Here is a 21,568-nt window from a genome sequence, read left to right on the forward strand (position 1 = left end):
ATATTACGCAATCACTGGTGAAAGTACTAGATAGCTTACTACTAATATTTACCCCTTTTTCCTCCCTCCCAGGACATCCTCCACACTTTCGCCATGGCATTAAATCAGTGACTACATAAGATTGAATAAACAAACCGAATACCATTTTGAAAAAGGCAAAAACAAACATTTCCCGTTTCCTGCCGGTTAGGTGAATTTCACCCCCCCCCCACCCCCTCCCTTTGATGGGGGGCCACTCTAAGCACCTTTTCCATTACTTTGCTTCAATTTCTGTATAATACCGAGCATATACACCGAATATCAAGCTAAAATAGGGAAAAAGATTTTTTTTCCCCTTTTTGGCTGACTTTTACCCCCTGTTTCCCCTTTTAAGGTGGTCGGTTGCTCGTGTCTCAGTCTCATTCGAAAGAGCACATCAAACTACCCATGTGGATCAACTTTCACACTTTTTTCCAAATTTGCACGAGCCTTTGACTAAGCGACTAGACTATGATACCTATCTGTGAATAGTAAGGAATTTACAAAACTACCAAAAAAATACAAAATTTAGGGCCATTGTCCAGAGGCTGTAGGAGTGATGACAACTCTGGTATTTAAATATTTCATCCAAAAACACAGGGGCTACAAGGGTTGCTTAGAGGATAGAGAATAGAAGTGAGGCAGGTTTCCCTCAAATCACTTTCAGCCTTTGAGAGGGGCACCAGAAATTTCAATATTAAAATAATTAGCCCCCCTCCAAGGCACCATCAAATCATTGGCCCTTTTTCTCGCCCTTTGTAGGGTTCTGTTTTCCGTTTTGGGGAGAGGTGGAGCTAATATTATTTTTTCCTTTTGCATTGGGATTCCCTTAGCCTGAGGACTAAAACATAAAGATTTTGGCCAAAAGAGAAAATGTTTTTGGTCCTTGTATAGGAACTATTTTTGAGAGGGACGTACCCAAGAATATTTTCAATCCGTCAATTTCCTCTTGGCCCCAACGACTTACAGCTGTAACTTATTAGGGATAAAATACTTTTTGGCCCATTTCTGAGCCCCCTAATCCCTCCCCAATCCCTACCAATTGCTGAATATTTTCATCTAAAGACCGATTCCTGAAAGTTTCGAGCTAGTTGCACACCCAATTTCAAACAAACTCCTTCTTTTCCATTATAAAACCCAAGTGTAAGCAATTGACAATTTACATCCTTATGGCCATTGTCCCAGTGGCTGTGGGGGTCATACCATACCTACAAGCATATATACAATTATATTTAATATTTGACTATGATTCCTTTATTATACCTTTATAATGAAATATTATAATACTATAATATAAAGAAAGAAAAACAAGCAAAAATGGGTTTTTTAAAGGTCAAATGAAAATACTGACAAAACAAAACAAAGTGAAATTTTGAGTGGACAAACGCCTCTCTTCTTCAGCGTGAAACGAAAAAAAATATTCAATGAGAGTGCCAAAAAAAACCCAACAAAATAAAACGCGGAAAGTCAATGTGAAAAAAAGCAACAAAACAACAAAAACCAATGAAAAAACCAAAAAATTAAAAGATGAATAAAATTCAATAAAAGCCAAAAATTATAAGAATTAAAACCAAATACCTAACAGCCATAAATTTGAGTCATTAACCAATATCCGTGATTTGCAAAAAATCCAAAAATTTAAACCGCCATTGACAGATACTAGCGAATGACTGAGAAATGAATATAAAAACATTCATTGACTCCAAACAAAACGAACCAGCAATTGAATGAGTTGGAGAATTATGTCATCTGATTTCTGATTTTAATATTGCATTCCTTGCAGACACTCTTTGAGACCTAAAAGGTTGTTGCCTTTTCTGATTATGTGATTGGGAAAGTGGTACAAGGTTTATATCTGGGACTACTAAAGGATCGGCTTCTCTTTTCAGAAAACAGAAATACGACTCATTTATTCTTAAATCACCTGAATCCCTCTTCAAAGCTAGACCTAAATGTTGGTATTTATAAATTTCACCAGCTTCTCGGTAGTACTGGACCATACCTTTGTCATGCGAAATTAGGCTAGCTTGATTAAATAAAATAGTATTTTCTAGGTTTTCAAAAATGTGTTGTGCAGGGGCAGAGTCAAAATTTTCTGGTTTTTGGCGCTTTTTAAGTGTGTTAATAATTTAGGTATAGTGCTGAATTAATCTATGCGTAAGTCACTGATCAGTTCTTCCGATATACCAAAGACCACACGAGCAAGGAATTTTGTAGACATCGGAGATTTCACCTATCGGGATAGGGTATTTACCTTGATAAATTTGGGAACTGATAGTTTTTCTGGGTCTATAGTAAGTGTTATTTTTTCGTAGAGTTTTTGAAATGTAGTCTGAAAACCCTTTAACGTACGGGGGACCAAGATAAACTGAATTTTCTCTTTGATTTGTGTTTTCTGTGTCACTGAATCCAGGAAGCGTATTGAACAAACTTGCTGTACTCTGTAAACTGTGTTTCCACTTCTCCCGATAATTCGGGAGATCTACCGAATTTCTAATCAATCTCCCGACAAAAAAGGAAGATACCGAATCTCCCCAAAATGTCCAGAAAACTTAATCCCCGGAGCATTTTACTTTGTGGTCATTCTTTTCTTCTTTTTTTTTACCTGTCCGTTGCCCGTGGTCTTTTAGGGATTTTTCCTAACGTCGCAGGCAATTGAGGCACAATTGAGGCACTGCGACTTGAATTTATTGGCATAGGTATGAACATTGCCCATTATCCATTCCACAGTGGTTGCATTGGTTTTCTGTTTTTGATCATTTAAACACCTTCAAGGTTTGTAATTAACTAATTATTTTCAATTCACAAACTAATCACAGGTGTTGGCTTGCACCAAGAAGATGGGAACTAGCACTATGTGGGTCCAGCTGATTCATTAGGTTCAAAAGGATCCAGAATTACTACAAATTTAAAGAAATATGACAAAAATTAGAATTTGTCAGCAGTTGCTCTGTAGAACCGAAGGGGTTTGGTTCAAATGATCCAACACAAGAAACAGGGACGAAAATTGCGGCGTTTTGAAAACAATTTACAATTTTTGCTGGTTGACAAGTTAGTCCCATTCCTGAAAAAATATGCCGCATAAGAATGTTACAGTATAAAGAAAGACTGGGTAAGCAGAAAGTGAGGAATATAGTCCGCCAAGGCCTGTCAGTGTATTATAAAACATAAAATTGCGAAGAAAGGATGAAAACGAGTACAAAGAGTCGAAAAGTGCGATTGACAAAGAAAGGCAGGAACATTCCGATAGTGCCAATGATGATAAAACAGTGACTGTGACAGCCGTGGATTACTGGAAATCGGCTTTCAGTGCGAGGTACCACCGTGGAAACCAAACTTAGCAAAGTTTGTACAATACTTTCTTTCCCTTGCCATTTTCGAACGTAGCTTCAGAAAGACTATTCAGCTTACTCAAGAAGTAAAAACAGACAGTAGGAATCATTTGGTAACAGTAACTTTGGCTTCCACAATTCAGACGAAACTTGAAATGAAACGAGACGGAGTTACAGTAGACACACTGACGGTTGACCAGCCCCTGAGAAAGAGGCTAAAAGGAGTAGTAGCGTATGACAGCACAGCTGAGTTACCAGCACAGCTAAAAAGCCATGCGATAGACACAGATTATGAATGTAATGTGGTATAGTAGCGTATGCCAGCACAGCTGAGTTACCAGCACAGCTAAAAAGCCATGCGATAGACACAGATTATGAATGTAATGTGGTATATGTATCTGAAAGTTTTGCTATTTTTTTTACTTTTTTTTAGTTATATTAACACTAATGAGCTACGACTTTACTTTTTCTCTTTATGATTTGTGAATACCTCCGGGGATGGTGGTAAAAAAAAAATTATCCACTTAAACCAGACTCAATGGTCAAAGGCCTAGTGTCCGTAATTCATCAGGATTTTCTCTCCCAGTCCTGAACTTAGTGGGCTGTCGTGTGGAATCTGAAAGGGCCGGAAAAAGCAAGGATCGATGAAGAAAAATGTCTTAATTTAACAGCCTTAGAGTCTGAATGAAATATAACTGCACTTAGTTTCAAAATTAAATAGATTTCAAGCTTCTAGCTGCTTCCTTTTGTCATGTTTGACAACGTTGATTGACAAATCTTCTTTCCCGAATTGCAGCTGGCTCCAGTAAATCTGCACTCCAAACATTTAGAATGCGGTACTTTATACTCAAATCACTCGAACACCTCCAAAAACTCAATGCCAAATACAAAAAAAAACTGGAAATTCTACAAAATCCTGAAATCCATCTCCCGAATTTTTGCCGAATCCTGAGAGCCATCTCCCGATTTTCTCCCGAAAATTGTCAAGATTCTACAGATTGTACGAAAAGATAAGTGGAAACACTGTCTGTAAACTACAGAAGAGACAACTCCTCTTTTCACAACAGGAGAATGATTAGAGGAATAGTTTAAGTAACGGTCACTATGTGTGGGTTTTCTATGGACACCAAACCCGAAACATGTATCATTTCGGTGCACCAGAACATCTAAGAAAGGAAGACACCTCTCTACCTCTGATTCCTGAGTAAATTTAAGTTTTGGATCCAAGGAGTTGAGACAGTGAGGGAAAGATCCCAGACACTCGTCACCATGCTACCACAAATAAAAAATATTATCTTTAAAACGAACCCAAAATTCAGGTTTATAAGAACTTTGCAAAATAACCCTTTCTTCAAGGTCTTCCATGAAGATGTCAGCCTGTATTGGTGAAAGGGGGGCACCCATTGAAAGGCCATTTTTCTTTCTAAAAAAAAACGCCTCTATAATGGAAGTAAAAAGAAGTTCAGTTACAAAGGGCTGTAAGTGAAAGAAGTGTGCAATTTGAAAGAGTAGATCTTTCTGATATAGATGGGTTAGAACTATGTTTATGCTCCAAAATCAGTTCGGCCTTTCGAGGATCATAATTGGTATACATTGAATCTGTATCAAAACTGCCAATTCTTGTATTTGGTTTAATCGAAACTTGCTTTACCTTGGAAACGAAACTAGTTAAATTTTTAATATAGGATTTTTGAGCCTGAATTAGTGGGAGAAATACAACTGATAAGAATTTCCCTATTTTTGCTGTAGGAGAATTAAAAGAAGAAACAATGGGTCGAAGTGGATTATCAGATTTATGAATTTTAGGAGGACCATAAAAACGAGGGGACGTGCACCCACGTGGGTAAAAACCTTTTGTAAAATTGATCTGTGATTTCACCTTTTCCTTTTAGATTAATCAAAAAACTTTTTGCAGAAAATAAGGTTTTCAAAAACAAATAAAGAACTCCATTAAACCAAAAATTAACAAAAATAGAATCAAGCATACAACTACCATAAATCAATATCAATAAATAAATGAAACCCAAAACAAACAGATATTAAAATAATTCAAATATGCTGATATTTATTCATTAGAATCTTAATTAATTTTTGTTTTCTGAAAGTTATAATTGAAAATATTTAAAACAATTTTTTTCAGTAGAGTACAAATTATATTCTGGCTTTTAGAAAGCATTGGGTTTAGAAACCTACTCAGATTAATTTCTTCTCGTTTTGAGTTGTACTTATTTTAATTTCGGTTTGTTTTGGGTTTCATTTATTTATTGGCACTGATTTGTGTTAGTTGTATGCATGGTAGCTTATTTGATTCTATTTTATTCATTTTTGGTTTAATGGAGTTCTTTAGTTTTTTTTTGAAAAACTTATTTTGTGCAAAAAGTTTTTTTGATTAATTTTGTTCATTTTATATTGACATAGTCTTTTTCAGGTAGAAAGACTGAGCCTCTTCTGAAGTTAAACAACCATCACTTCCTTAAAAACCTTCAATATCTCCTGTGTATAACTTGCAACTCTTGTCCCTAATCTCCGGGGTTTTGTTTCAACCCCAAAAGCCTTGTTATATAATATTTAGACTATTTTGAATAGAATGGCTATCTAAAAATTTCTATTTGACGCATTTTGGGGCAATATGACGTGTGTGCAGGGGGAGAGGGTTGCTGCCCTATGAACCCTTTGACTCTTAAAAAGATCACTAGAGCATCTGATTACCAATCCAATGAGCCCCCTTTGAAGTTTATATGACGGCACTTTCTATAAGAAAAACCTATATGTCCCCAGGGCATAACTTACAACCCTTGCCCTGAGGGCTGGGGGGACTTTTTATCCTAAAAGACATAATTTCCAGACCTTTCTGATAGGCTTAACAAAATGCCTATATCAAAATTTTGATTGAAAGTGTTTGGGGAAATAATAGGCGTGGTGTTCTAGTCAACCCTATATAAAAACCTTATATGCCCCCAGGGTATAACTTACAACCCTGGCCCTGAGGGGTTTGGGGGTTTGTCATCCTAAAAATCAGAATCTCCAGAAATTTTAACTACTTTGAACAAAATGGCTATTTCAAAATTTTAATTGAAGGTGTTTGGGGAAATGGTGAGCGTGAGAGGAGGGTTAGTTGCTCTGCATTCACTTTCGACTATTGCAAGGGCTCTAGCAATTTCAATTTCAAATTAAATGAGCTCTTTTTCAAGTTTCTACGACAAGACTTTCTATAAAAACCTTATATGCCCCCAGGGTATAAATTACAACCCTTGCCCAGAGGGCTCTGAGGGGGTTGTCATCCTAAAAGATCTGATTTCCAGAAATTTTAACTACGTTGAATAAAAATGAATATCTTAAAATTTTGATTGAATGTGTTTGGGGAAATAGTGGGCGTGAGAGCGGGGTTAGTTGCCCTCCAACTACTTTCAACTATTAAAAAGGACCCTAGCCCTTTCAACTTCCATTCGAATGAGCTCTTTTTGAAGTTTCACGACAACGCTTTCTATAAAACCTCATATACCCCAGGGCATAACTTACAACCCTTTCCCTGAGGGCTGTGGAGGGTTGTCTTCCTAAAAGATCTGACTTCCAGAACTTCTAACTACGTTGAATAAAATGAATGTCTCAAAATTTTGACTGGATGTGTTTGGAGAAATGGTGGTCGTGAGAGAGGGGTTAGTTGCCCTCCAACTACTGTCAACTATTAAAAAGGGCACTAGCCCTTTCAATTTCCGATCGAATGAGCCCTTTTTGAAGTTTCACGACAATGCTTTCAATAAAACCTTATATACCCCAGGGTATAACTTACAACCCTTGCCCTGAGGACTCTGGGGGGTTGTCATCCTCAAAGATATAATTTCCAGAACTTTCAACTATGTTGAAAAAAATGTTTATCTCAAAATTTTAATTGAATCTGTTTGGGAAAATGGTGGGCGTGAGAGGGGGCTTGTTGCCCTCCAATCATTTTTGACTATTAAAAGGGCACTAGCCATTTCAATTTCCAATGAAATTAGCCCTTTTTGAAGCTTCTACGAAACGCTTTAGATAAAAACTTTATATGCTCCCAGGGCATAACTTACAACTCTTGCCCTGAAGGCTGTGGACTGGGCCTTGTCATCCTTAAAGACATAATTTCCAAAACTTTCAACTACGTTGAACAAAATGGCTATCTAAAAATTTTGATTGTACGTGTTTGGGGAAAAGGTGGACGTGAGAGGGGAGTTAGTTGCCCTCCAATCACTTTCGACTATAAAAAAGGGCTAGACCTTTGAATTTCCAATTGAATGCGTCATTTTTCAAGTTTCTACGACTAAGCTTTCAATAAAAACCTTATATACCCCCAGGGTATACCCTTGCCCTGAGGGCTCTGAGGGGGTTATCATCCTCAAAGACGTAATTTCAAGAACTTTCGACTACGTTTAACAAAATGGTCATCTCAAAATTTTGATTGGATGTGTTTAGATAAATGGCCGGCGTGGCAGGAGTGTTAGTTGTCTTCCAATCACTTTCGACTATTGATAAGGACACTAGCCATTTCAGTTTCCAATCGAATGAGCCCCTTTTGAAGTTTCTACGACAACGCTTTCTATGAAAACCTTATGCTCCCAGTGCATAACCTATAACCCTTGCCCAGACGGCTGTGGGGGGGGGGGGGGTTGTCATCCTCAAAGACCTAATTTTCAGAACTTTCAAATACGTTGAACAAAATGGCTATCTCAAAATTTTGATTGGATGTGTTTGGGGAAAAGGTGGGCGTGAGAGGGGGGTTAGTTGCCCTCCAATCACTTTTGGGTATTAAAAAGGGCATTAGCTCTTTGAATTTCTAATGGAATGAGCCCTTTTTGAAGTTTTTACGAGAAAGCCTTTTTTATAAAACCCTTATATGCCCCCAGGGCATAACTTAAAATCCTTGCTCTGAGGGCTGTGGGGGGATAAACCTCCTCAAAAACATAATTTCTATCTGAAATAACTACGTTGAATAACATGGCTATCTCAAAATTTTGATTGGATGTGTTTGGGGAAATGGTGACTTGGAAGGGGCGTTAGTTGCCATCCAATCATTTTTGACTATTAAAAAGGGCACTAGCCATTCCAATCGAATGAGCCCTTTTCGAAGTTTCTACTACAACTCTTTTGATACGAAGTGCCCTGGTATGGAAAAAAAATAATACATTATGCCAACATCGTTCTTTACTTAGGCAGCGCGATTGCGCTGCCTATGATAAGAAAGCTGTTTTCGGACTTCCTGGACAAATTTTTCCGTGGGATCGGTAGCTAATTGTTCATATGTGTTAGAATCATTTAAAATTAATATGATTTTTTTGTCGTAATCATCTTAATCCAACACAACAACAGTATTGCCTTTATCGGCTTTTGTAATAATCCTGGAACGATCTTTATGTAGTGAGCGTAAGACTAAGTGTTCATTTTTACTAAAATCTTTTAAATTTGGATTATTAACAGAATGTGAATGCAGCAAGTTTTCAACAAAATGTGCTAAACCTCACCAATCTCTCCAATCTCTGCACGACACTCATGAATTGCCCCCTCTGTGTTCGCGATAATTTCACTAAGGTATTTCCGAAGGGGCTATTAAAAATTTCATTGTTGTTTTTTTTTTTTTTTTGTCAGTATTTTCATTTGGCCTTTAAAAACCCCATTTTTGCTCGTTTTTCTTTTTTTATGTTATGTCAGGCCAATGCGGTTTAAGAAATTATCTTAATACTATAATACTTAATATAATACTTTATTATATTATAATACTTTATAAAAGGTACATTATGTACTTTATTATAATACTACACCTTTATAATATTACACCTTTTGACTATTTTAAAAAAAACGGCTATCGCAATACTTTGATAAGACATCCTGACGGGTTACGGGGAGCTGTGTAGCATAAAGGGCATAGGAGAAAGGTTAGTTGCCCCCCTCAAGGTTTCTGCGATCACTTCGACCATACGAAACGACAGAGAAAACAATTACAAAGAGAAGGTGTATGGCTCTTTGCTATAGGCAACGCTAGAGCGTTACCTCTAATTTTGTCAATGTGTGGTTACAAGACATACCATTTATATGACTAAAATCTGGATACTAGCCTTCTCTATTCCTTATATTTTTATCAATTCTGAAGTTTCCAAAACTTCATCGAAAAAAAAACGTCATTTTTTTCATCTTGGTCGTGCTTTACAAAAATCTATCTCACCATACTCCCTAAATAATGAAAACAAGGGATGAAGGATGACATTCACGCGAATTACAAACTTATAATTCCGTTTTGATAAAATCAGGTAGCAGTTATGTAACTTTCATTAGGTTTAAGTCATCAAAAATCTTTATAAAGGGTGAAGTTCTAAAGGCCAAAGCCGACCTTCGGAAACATCCTGTAATCTCTTGGATATTGTAGCAGAGCATTTTATCGGTTATGATATCTGGAAAAAACATTGATTTTTTTTTTTTATTATCATATAGCGATTGACTTGACTTGACTTTATTAACCAAATACAAATTTTAAATTGTAGGGTAACCAAAATATTGCATTAGATTATTATTCTCCCTCCTCCCAAAACAATGGTTGTGCTGCAGTCACTTTAATAATTATTTTTTAATTTTTTTTAGGATTGACTGCATCTGGAGTGGCAAAAGTTGCAATACGATCTGTAAATTATGGTTACAGCGATGAGTTTAGAGCTGGTAAAAGGTACAAATCACTATGTGCGAAATATAATCTCTTAAGTACTTAAAGCTTTGATAATTTTAAAGCTACGTAATCAAATAGGTTGTGTTAATATAACTATTATTATTTACTTATTAGCTACATTTATATCTTACAGTGTAATAAAATTATCATAATATTTTGAATTGGCGGCTATTATTTAATAATCAAATTATGTTAAGAAAAATACAAATATAATATGCTATGAAACGTTTTAAAGTAAAAAAAAAAATAATAGTATATTTTGTCTATTTAACAAAATAGACCCCCAATACTTCTATGGACGACATGCTTAGACTTGTCTTTTTGATGTACGCTATATAAACTCTCTCTCTCTCTCTCTCTCTCTCTCTCTCTCTCTCTCTCTCTCTCTCTCTCTCTCTCTCTCTCTCTCTCTCTCTCTCTCTCTCTCTCTCTCTCTCTCTCTCTCTCTCTCTCTCTCTCTCTCTCTCTCTCTCTCTCTCTCTCTCTCTCTCTCTCTCTCTCTCTCTCTCTCTCTCTCTCTCTCTCTCTCTCTCTCTCTCTCTCTCTCTCTCTCTCTCTCTCTCTCTCTCTCTCTCTCTCTCTCTCTCTCTCTCTCTCTCTCTCTCTCTCTCTCTCTCTCTCTCTCTCTCTCTCTCTCTCTCTCTCTCTCTCTCTCTCTCTCTCTCTCTCTCTCTCTCTCTCTCTCTCTCTCTCTCTCTCTCTCTCTCTCTCTCTCTCTCTCTCTCTCTCTCTCTCTCTCTCTCTCTCTCTCTCTCTCTCTCTCTCTCTCTCTCTCTCTCTCTCTCTCTCTCTCTCTCTCTCTCTCTCTCTCTCTCTCTCTCTCTCTCTCTCTCTCTCTCTCTCTCTCTCTCTCTCTCTCTCTCTCTCTCTCTCTCTCTCTCTCTCTCTCTCTCTCTCTCTCTCTCTCTCTCTCTCTCTCTCTCTCTCTCTCTCTCTCTCTCTCTCTCTCTCTCTCTCTCTCTCTCTCTCTCTCTCTCTCTCTCTCTCTCTCTCTCTCTCTCTCTCTCTCTCTCTCTCTCTCTCTCTCTCTCTCTCTCTCTCTCTCTCTCTCTCTCTCTCTCTCTCTCTCTCTCTCTCTCTCTCTCTCTCTCTCTCTCTCTCTCTCTCTCTCTCTCTCTCTCTCTCTCTCTCTCTCTCTCTCTCTCTCTCTCTCTCTCTCTCTCTCTCTCTCTCTCTCTCTCTCTCTCTCTCTCTCTCTCTCTCTCTCTCTCTCTCTCTCTCTCTCTCTCTCTCTCTCTCTCTCTCTCTCTCTCTCTCTCTCTCTCTCTCTCTCTCTCTCTCTCTCTCTCTCTCTCTCTCTCTCTCTCTCTCTCTCTCTCTCTCTCTCTCTCTCTCTCTCTCTCTCTCTCTCTCTCTCTCTCTCTCTCTCTCTCTCTCTCTCTCTCTCTCTCTCTCTCTCTCTCTCTCTCTCTCTCTCTCTCTCTCTCTCTCTCTCTCTCTCTCTCTCTCTCTCTCTCTCTCTCTCTCTCTCTCTCTCTCTCTCTCTCTCTCTCTCTCTCTCTCTCTCTCTCTCTCTCTCTCTCTCTCTCTCTCTCTCTCTCTCTCTCTCTCTCTCTCTCTCTCTCTCTCTCTCTCTCTCTCTCTCTCTCTCTCTCTCTCTCTCTCTCTCTCTCTCTCTCTCTCTCTCTCTCTCTCTCTCTCTCTCTCTCTCTCTCTCTCTCTCTGATAGAAGATGATAATGACTAAATAAATATGTAGCCTACCTCCATAATCATTTAAGGTTTTGTTTCATTACTGTAATTTTTCACTATGTTTGTGTATGTATGTAATGTAATGTTTGTATGTAGTGTTTGTATGTAATGTTTCTACTACTAAGATAGGAGTTACAGTTCCGATTATTCATTTTCTAATATAGGAGTCTTTTGTTTAGAAAAAACAGCATGATTCAAGACGCTCGGTCTTATTGGCGTCATTTTGTGTCCTTTCTTATGGAACCTACCAAAAAAGCAGACAAGAGAAGCACTGTTTTAAGGATGAATAAGAGTAGATTACCCTTTAGAGTGCTTCAAAAAACCAATTTTTTGTAAGATTTTGACCGTCGGCTAATCTTGTCAAAAACGAAAGCACTTTTCGCTTAGTTTAGATAATAAGAAAGTATTCAATTTTTAGTACCTTGATATCTCAACCTCAAATTCGATTGACATCGGAGAGCCCAGTCAATTTTAATGTTTGGAATCAGCAAGGGTTTTGGTCCAAGTAGAGAGAAAAATATTTATGACACATTCTGCGGCAGGTCTAATCGTAGACTGAATGGGCTATAGTGAAAAAATTTGCTAAAATTCTCGTAAAAGTTCCCGAAATTCTAAAAGATGGAACATACAACGGTGTTAAATTCTTAGCAATATTTTGTGAATCAGCTAAGTCTAAAATAATTAACAACTAGAATTTGAAGAGATATAATTTTCAATCAACGTCTTCTATTTCAACAATTTACACCAAACAAATAACTTTGAAATTGCTAATTGGTCATCATTTGGAATATTTCAGTGAAGTACAAATGGTCTCACATAAATTGGAAACAGTTGAAGGTTCTGGCATAAATAACAGACCAAGGTATGACAGGTGGAACAGCGGAAGGACATATGCCTGAATTAAATGAAATATACATACAGCGCTTGATAAAGCATGATTTATATATGTTTTGACAAAACCACCCGCTACAGCTTCAAAACTGAAAATAATTATATCTTAACGTCTTCACGAACTAAGTTAAAATTTTTGCATTAACTAATTCATATTTTTTGTCTATATTCATTTTATTGTAAAATTAGAACAAAAAAGCAAAATTTTTCTTCCTTCCTAGTCAGAAAAAAAGAATAGGCCTTGTCTCTATGCACACTATACGGACCCAAGCGTAAAGCCAGCTGTTCATGCGTTGAGCTCTTCAGCTATAATTTTCTTAATTGAGCCTGTACCACTGAGTAATTCATTGTTTTTAAACGAAATTTGATGTCAGGTAGTTTAGTTTTTCGTTGCTTTCATAAATATAGTAAGTAATACAATCCAACACTGATCCATTGAAGCTGGTAACGTTTTTTAAATCAAGGCTTTTTTTTTTCTTAACCTAGCTTTTAAATTCTAAGACACCAATGAAAAGATTTATAAAAAATAGTCTCAGCAGTTTCAACAATAGTTTCATAATTCATCTCATTTTTAGATACTCTTTTTTTTCAATCTCGTATTTATCATATATGCAGAGTTTAAGAATGCTGTGTTTATGTTATACAAATATTTTAACATAAAATAAGATTAAATTCGTTATTTTTGGGCGTACCATAGTCCTGATTTTCAAAACGTTGGTTTGGACCGGCGTTTGTCTAAGATTACTCATTATTTTTAAATTCAATATGTTCTTATAAGACTCAATTCAATCTTGTAGCTTTTTTTCACAATTTAAGAAGTGATAAATCATTTTTTATTATTATTATTATTTTAGCTTACAAACTGGAGTACGTAACTATCACGCAACTGCGAGCCAAGTATATCATCCACCAGCAACAAATATAGTGCAAGCAATCCAGCAGCCGGTTTCCCACCACTTTCGAGCCAACAATCATCCCTTGAATAGACCAGTACATGAAGCGCATAGAAGCCCTACTTTGAATGGCTTACCTCAACATCATAATCGTTATCCTTATTCTATTCCTCAAAATTTTAATTATAACCCGTATAAGATTGTTCAACATGCACAGATTCAACAAAATCAAGGTTTAACGAAGGTTCAAGTTCCTAATCTACTTCAAAGTCAGATCCAAAATCAGCCAATCAGATGGTCACAAAGGCTACATTAGATGCTTTGAAGCGGTGAAATTAAAAAACCTGAACCAGCTCTTCTTCTAAATCCATTAATTTGGTCTCATGTTAATTAATTTTTTCTGTTCTTGCTCATGTATTCATAGATGTATTTTTATATTTATAATAAATTACATGAATATGTACCATAAAGCAACGAAAACACAGAGAAGAAAAGGGACAGTTAAAAATAAAAGGCGAAATACAATAGTCAAACCTGGGTTCTAAGCTAGATTTATTTGAAAGAGGATTTGCGACGAAGCGTATAATATTACCTATCTGACAACATATATGGCCAGATATACACATATGGTAGCATCTAACAACATCTTCGATACCCGCCGTGCCGCAAAGCGCAAAGACATCACTTAGTTCGACAATTTGCATGTCAGCAGTTTTCAAACTTCCCACACTAATAATAAATAAAAGATCAAGATCGAAGAAACAAACCACAGCTTCTTCCGCAGCCCGCACGATTGACAAATAGCCCCGAAAAATAGATAAAAAAAATAACTGTATATTTTTCCCAGATATTTAGAGATTTTTTCATTCACTATGCTTTTGAAGTGTTAGAATGCAAATTAAGTGTCAAAACCGAGAATGATGTTCTTATTTGAGAGAGAGAGAGAGAGAGAGAGAGAGAGAGAGAGAGAGAGAGAGAGAGAGAGAGAGAGAGAGAGAGAGAGAGAGGGGAGGGGAGAAAGAGATAGAGATAAACGGAGAATGACAGAGAGAGAGAGAGAGAGATGGGGGGGGGGAGAAAGAGATAGAGATAAACGGAGAATGGCACAGACAGAAAAATATACAGAAAGAAAAGAGGAGGGAGAACGGCAGTAAAGTAGCATGTATAAACAAGAACGAGATCATTTATTGAGCTATTGACTAGGCTCAGTATTAAAGAGCGAGGTATTGACTAGGGGGTGAACCCAATCATATACGTAATATTTTCTGTTCGTCAGTAGAACCCTATCATGAGCCCCGGGGAGAACCCATGTGCTGCCATCTACAATTTAGTCTAACGCCGACAGATTATAATTTATTCAAGAATTATCGATCGAGTCTAATGGGGTCAATGTCAATTGATTTATTGTTGTTCGTCCAGGTGTATTGTCTCCGGGGCGAAGTTTGCACATGCGCATTGACGGGGGGGAGAGATGTATTGATCTAGGACAAGAGGGGGGAAGTGAATTTCCAACAACTTGATTGCGTAACCGAGGGGGAAGTGAATTTCCGAGAAATGGATTGCGTAATCGACTAGGACAAGGGGATTTCCCAGAAATTGATTACATAATCGGCGGGGGAATGTATTGATGCGATAACAGGAAACAGGATCACGTTTCTCCTTCTAGGCCAATCCGGGGGCCGGAAATATTAGCGGGAAAGAGTTGCAGAGAATATAAGGATAGGATTTTTGCTAAAGTTTTTATTAGTCTGTGAATAGAATTCAAAGGAGTGACAACATTTTGATTTTACTCGTGTGGATATATCTGTGCTGATGATGAGTGGAATGTTTACCCTATTAGAAGTTGATAGTGGAGTTGATGGCAATAATACAAGAGCATCAAACATTGCAGTGGAAATCACGAGAGGATCACGGCTTTGTCTGGAATGGGATGAAGTATATGCAAGATATGTGATATCCTTGAGCAAATTTAAAATGGAGGATCAATTATGTTTAGCTGAAAAAGTTGATATAGCGCATGTGAATAGACTTCAATGTGCTTTAAGTGCATTATTGAAACATATCGAAGACAATAAACTGTATCGCTAATTGTACATGTCTACTATTATTCTTGAAATTATTCAATAAAATTATTTCGAAATCGAAAATGTTCCCTTTCTTTTTTGTTAGAATGTTAGGCTAACGAATCATGGTCAGTCTAGATTCAGCAGTCAGAGTGATAGGATTGAAAAATGAATAAATTTGAGAAAGAGAGAATTAGATCGAAACTTGTGTTTATGGAAAAGCATTTGATTTTGGATGATGATTTTCTTGAGTTATCTCTTCAACGCAGGATATTCTCTCGGGGGACACTTGACAATATAAAGGGGACGGATTTTCCCCCATTGGACAATTGTGTGAAGCTTCGTCAATGTGACTCAAATGCTTATACTCAATTTATTGATATATTAATTGGAAAAAAGAAGAAAAATATCGTGGATACACTTTTGAAAAACTGTCATAAATTCTATGTAGATCGCTGCCACACCATTCGAAAGAGGTGACGTCACAGAAGTACCCCTCTCCCATTTCACCGCCCTGAGTTTATCGAGCGAGGACGATCAGTTTCGTTTTAGCTGTGAGAGAGTTGACATCGGAAACCAAAAAATGTTCTATACATGTCCACTATGCATGCACACTCTTGGCAGTTGGACTCAATGTGAGAATTATTTATGACTATAGTGAAAAGTGTAAATTATGTAATCCTTGTAAATTACATAGAGGCTATGCAGTACAAATTAAAGGATGTAATTCATGTCTTGAAGAAATTTGTGACTCTCACCCTAGAGGACATCTGTGCTAAAATTGTCGCTATGACAAATGTGATCAGAGGGAGAACACTTACCCTGCCAGAATTAGAAGGAATCCCAAACGTGATTTTATTCTATTTCTACGAGAGCGGTATCTTCGCGATTTTAAATTTTTTTGTGAGGAAAAATAAGTTCTATAAGTCTGCTGTTGGGGTGATAAAGCGATTTGTTTTATAATTCATAGTTTTGATGAAACTGTCTATTATGACTATAAACCTAGTGATTTTTATTTGGAAGTTACCGAATGTGATTCGCCATTTGAAAACACTGTATGTTATATTGCTTTAAATAGACAGATTGAAACTCTTGAATTTCATAATATGAATGCAAATAGTATCATTGACTAAACAAAGAGATATGACAAGAGTGAAGTTACATTATACTGTAGAAAATGTGACCCTGACTTTGCAGTCAATCAATATCAATATACAGTGAATCCAAATGATTTACCAGCATTAGTGGTTCACGACAGTTGTCTATACACCGAAGAAGAAGAAATCTAAAGTGAAGATTTAAAGACATTGTTGTATATATATGCATTTTATTACTCAACAAATTCACTAACTTTTTTAAGCACTTTACTCTTAGGGCACTGAAATTTATATTATACAGGTCTGAGAGGATATTTTCCACTAGAAAGTCGTTCAACCTTGGATTCTCACCATCAATGTTGAGAAACTGCGTGTAAGTATAACCGCGATAACGGAACACAAAATATAGTAGTGAATGGAAGCCACATCTTTTAGTCGTTAGATCCTGCACCCTCTTCCGATTTTGAATAATAGTTTTCCCACTGCTCTCAATATAGTTGCTGATGTGGGGTGTGTAGAATGTATAGGGTAGACCAAGAGAATCAAAAAATTCAATCGTCTTCATTGTTAGAAAGATGCACAGCCAATGACCCGTCAGCACAGTCGACGGACTGCTGTTAACAATAATTAGGGTATTGTTGGCACTTTGAATTTTTCCAAGAAAGTCCGAGGGTAGACAATAGGATTTGTGCTAGGACATGTAGGGATCCATATTAAATACATTGATTATTTGACTGGTGTTCATGGTGTCAAGTCTAGTAGAACACTACCTTCGGGAGTAATTTCCCAACAGCTTTCATATTGATTTAGTGAGATTAGTGCAATACTCTCAGCCAATGGTTTGGCAAATGTACACTCTAAACGCACACTCCCCGTAAGTACTATACTCATATCCTGCGTGCCAGACAAATCCAATACAATGATATCATGTGTTTTAGCAAACATTTCTTCGGTTATACTATTTTCAAATAGTTGTCAATCATGATCTAGGGTTTGCATGGTCAACTCATACAATGTTCTATAGGATTTATTACAAGATAGATTGTAGAGTGGGATGCCGTTTACTTTGCAGACAAGAGATGAAAGTCCAAACTTTTCGAATTTATGTGGACATCACGTCCACGAGCCTATTGCACTAGCGCTTCTTAGAAATGCCAAAGCAAGTTTTGATGGAATTTTGCCATTGATAAAGGATGAGTCGGTGAAGGTGCGTGACCCCTTGGCAATATGACGTTGATTCGAGATTGTATGAGGAACTTGTAGTTTAATATTATTTCCACTGACTCTCAGTTTTTCCACTGCCAAAGCAACAGAACTCATAACTTGTTGTTTGCGTACATGTAGTATTGCCGAGGTGAGGGAGAGACTTATGTGAGGATTGGTGAGGATTGGCAGCAAGTTCTTTTCGTAAAATGAAATTGGATGGAGCCAATGTCAATTTTATATCCACTTTAACATTGGGTGGTAGCCATTGGGGTATATTAAATATTTCATGGTATATTTTTCCAACTAGATGTAATTCTCTGGCTTTCGCATTTTTAATTGCATCTGCACTGTCAGTATTAGTAATATATTCATGTAAATCGGAGTTGCACCTCAATTCCTTGTATGACTTGGGTGTCATCAGCATGAATTGCATACAGCTTGTATAATTTGGGAGATTGTTGCTTGTGTTCACCAGCGTGCCATTGATGTAGACACTGATTTAACGAAACAAATGATGTAATGTACAATTTTCATAGGATATTCCATTAGAATGACCTGGTAATGTATTGTTGGCTCTCTGGACTGTCATTCGTAAATCTATAAATGTTGAAGACATGTCCATAAAGTAGTCTTCATTGGAATGAATTTGAAAGTGGATATTATCGGAGAGGGGTTGCTGAGGATAAAATTGTTCATAGTATCCATGCTTGACACTCACATCAACATTTTCAGCATTGAATAGATTCAATTAGGCGGTGATTGAAGGTTGAGAATCCTTATGGGGTAGGTAGGACATCTTAGGAAAAGAGATCTAGTTTCGATCTAACAATTCTCTTCCTGGGGCTTCTTCTTTTTCTAATGTTTATAGTGCGTGTTGGCTTTTTCCTTATTTTCTTTGACAGGGGCCATGTCTTACGTTTGTGACCTGAGTCGAGACTGATAAGAGATGCATTGTTTATCGACCATTTTAAACCTTTTCTATTTTGTTTTATTATCTCGCCTACGTTTCGTGCACTGGACCTAAGATTTTCCGAAGCACTTTTTTTAAAATCCTTGCCAGAGCCCCAATCGTATAGTGTAGAGGTTGCAAAATCTGTCGCAGCCGGTACAAGATATTTTCTAGCCAGAGGGAGGTAGTGAAGAGCGAAACAGCTTAGCAAACCAACTGCCAAGACCAAAGCCAGACATTGACGAGCGACCTTTGTAATTGTCTCTTCCATTGCCCGGTTGTCATGGGTGGAGAGTATTAACATAGCTGTCAATATCAGTACAAATGAATACCACTTTTCTATTAGACATCTTGTTGAACGATGGGACGAAAATGGCACGTTATCACAACCAAACCTTTTGAAATTGCAAGGGGATCACCTATTTCCGTTCTAAGTGTTAACCGACAGAGTTCCAAATAGGAAGTGTATACGGGAATATACTGAAGATGCTTTATATTGTAGTTGTGAATATGTTCTTGATTGGTTTTTCGTTCAAGAACCCGTAGGAGGGGAACATTTGAATTACCAACCCGGGATGTTTCCACAAATGAAGCGTAGAGAAATATACAAGTGTCCGTGGAGAAGGCAGGCGGGTAGTCTGCAAAAATAAAATTAGTGTTTCCAGCACTCTTACCGTTGATTATATTGACCTTAAAGCCAAGAACATCTTTTAGATTATCATTGATAATAACCTTTACATTGGCAATAGTTGAACTAATGTAGATCTTGCCCTCTTCCTTTGAATAGTTGAAATGAAAAGATCCTTTCTTACGAGCGGAAATTCTTTTATTAATAGAACGACATAAATCATTCATACAGGTGAGTTCTTTGTAGGGTAATTCAATATATGGATAATTCATCCAATTGATTTTTTGAATTTGTTCTTGATCACTTGAGGATGGTGGCGGCCAATCATAGGGTCTAATATTTGTCTCATAGATCCAATACTTTTTAAGGACGTCATAGATATTTTTGAGAATAGATTCACCAAAGCAACTTCATATTGTTAATTGTCGTCGAGTTTTATGGCGAAAGAGATGTTTGTCCAAAACTTCCGTTCTATTCAGGTCATTGTAGAAAGGATCGGAAATATTGGACATGAAAGTCACATAGAAATCATTGGGCATTGTTAATATCTTCAGCACTGACCCAAGAATCAAAATCAGAGTTGTATCCTAGCCAGCGAACAAGCAACTGTCTCCTGCCCCTGCGAGTACGACTCTTTAATATCTTTTCAATTTGATAAATTTCGCTAGTATTTCTAACTTTTTGCAGTTCATATTCATAAAAACCGCTGATAATTTCATCATCTTTAGTGTCTCGCAGTCGATATGTAGTATCAAGGATTTTGGACACTTTAAAAAGCTCAGTGCTCCACAAATAATTCCACTTTTCAAAAATACTGGTGGTTCTATTAATTCGAACAGTATCACCAACATTGAATTTCTTCTTCACATTTTTTTCTTTTTCACTGGAATATTTCTTTAGAAAAGCATCAAATGTATTTTCACTGCAATGAATTTCCTGAGGGCTTGAGTTGGACAGAGATCGATGGTTATATATCTGCATGATTTTATCTAAATCATGAATAAAAGCAGGTGTATTTTTCAGTGTACAATATCTTGAAATTAATAGACGAATCGTTCTTATCAATCGTTCAGCCAATGCAGCCTTTATCGGGCTGTGACTATGATAAAGTGTTGTATGATATTTCAATAGAATCTTTTGCACATGGGGATTAACAAATTCGCTACCACGATCCAATTGAATTTCTCTATAGCAATCCTGTTGAAGAATGCTATCTAAAGCATGAACAACTTCAACACATCTCTTTGACCGCAATGGGATGGCATAGACATAGCGACTAAAGACACTGATTGCCACTAGAATATATTTCTGGGCTGTATTGTGACGCCGTTGAATTCGCGTCTACAGTTAAAAGATTAGTCTGTATTATATGCAGAGGGAAAAAGGCTTTAGTTTGTCGATATTGTTTGCCACGAAGCCTGCGATTCCGATGCAGTGTGTAACTCGGTTCATTTTCTAGATACCCTATTGCTTTTTTTAATGTGCTACCGCCGTATATGTCAGAGGCAACTTTAGAAAGCGTTTTGGGGGAACCTAGACTTCTGACTTCACCAATATTTTCATAGATATGTTTCAGAACTTCAATCATTTCGAAATCAAAAACGTAGTGTAATCTCCACTCCCGTTTTGCAAACTGGAGAATGAATAGATCCATCGTTGGTCATTACTAGCAGCCCCTGGTGTTATAGAGTCACTACTGCTGCTACTGCTGCTAGTATTTTCCAATTTTGAATCTTCTTCTTTTTTTAATGGTGGTAGTTTTGGCATTGTTGGAGGACTCTATTCTCTTAGTTTCCTTAGATTTTGCTTATTACCAATAATACTTTTGGGAAACTTTGATGCATTTAGAAAGTCGTATAGATTATTGTCAAATGATAAAAGTCCTTTACGATTCGTCACCATATCACAAATTAAATCAACTAGATTATAACTTTTTCCCTGAATTATAATTCGTTTCCCTGTAATACTAATTTAAACATAATAATGATTTAATTTCCGTAATATATTCATTATATTATCCTTTATTGGGTGAAATTTACCCATCAGCTACTTTTGTATTCTTTATGGCACTAATTATCAGGATTAAAAAGTAAAAGAAAGTAAAAGCATCCAAACGAA

The 21,568-nt window shown here is 36.9% G+C and overlaps 2 protein-coding genes across 4 annotated transcripts in view; one reads left to right on the forward strand and one right to left on the reverse strand.

Moving 5' to 3' along the window:
- LOC148953258 (dopamine receptor 2-like) overlaps positions 1 to 1,651 on the reverse strand; it is a 257,773-nt gene extending 256,122 nt beyond the window's left edge. The window contains exon 1 of one of the 2 annotated variants that reach the window (XM_089088427.1): positions 1,597 to 1,651. The gene's annotated coding sequence lies outside the window, so the exon portion shown is untranslated. The remainder of the gene's footprint in view (positions 1 to 1,596) is intronic. The other variant, XM_089088425.1, reaches the window with a different exon arrangement.
- Positions 1 to 13,971, forward strand: part of LOC148953260 (uncharacterized) — a 138,113-nt gene extending 124,142 nt beyond the window's left edge. For both annotated transcript variants that reach the window (XM_089088428.1, XM_089088429.1), the window contains exons 4-5: positions 9,951 to 10,032; positions 13,469 to 13,971. In XM_089088428.1, coding sequence (XP_088944554.1) covers positions 9,951 to 10,032; positions 13,469 to 13,823 — 437 coding nt within the window. In that variant the 3' untranslated portion in view covers positions 13,824 to 13,971. The remainder of the gene's footprint in view (positions 1 to 9,950; positions 10,033 to 13,468) is intronic.
- The last annotated feature ends 7,597 nt before the right edge of the window (positions 13,972 to 21,568 follow it).

Source organism: Artemia sp. Qi Xiang Cuo, chromosome 4 (genome assembly GCF_049724085.1).
Source record: "Artemia sp. Qi Xiang Cuo chromosome 4, ASM4972408v1, whole genome shotgun sequence".
In the NCBI taxonomy this organism is placed as follows: Eukaryota; Metazoa; Arthropoda; class Branchiopoda; order Anostraca; family Artemiidae; genus Artemia; species Artemia sp. Qi Xiang Cuo.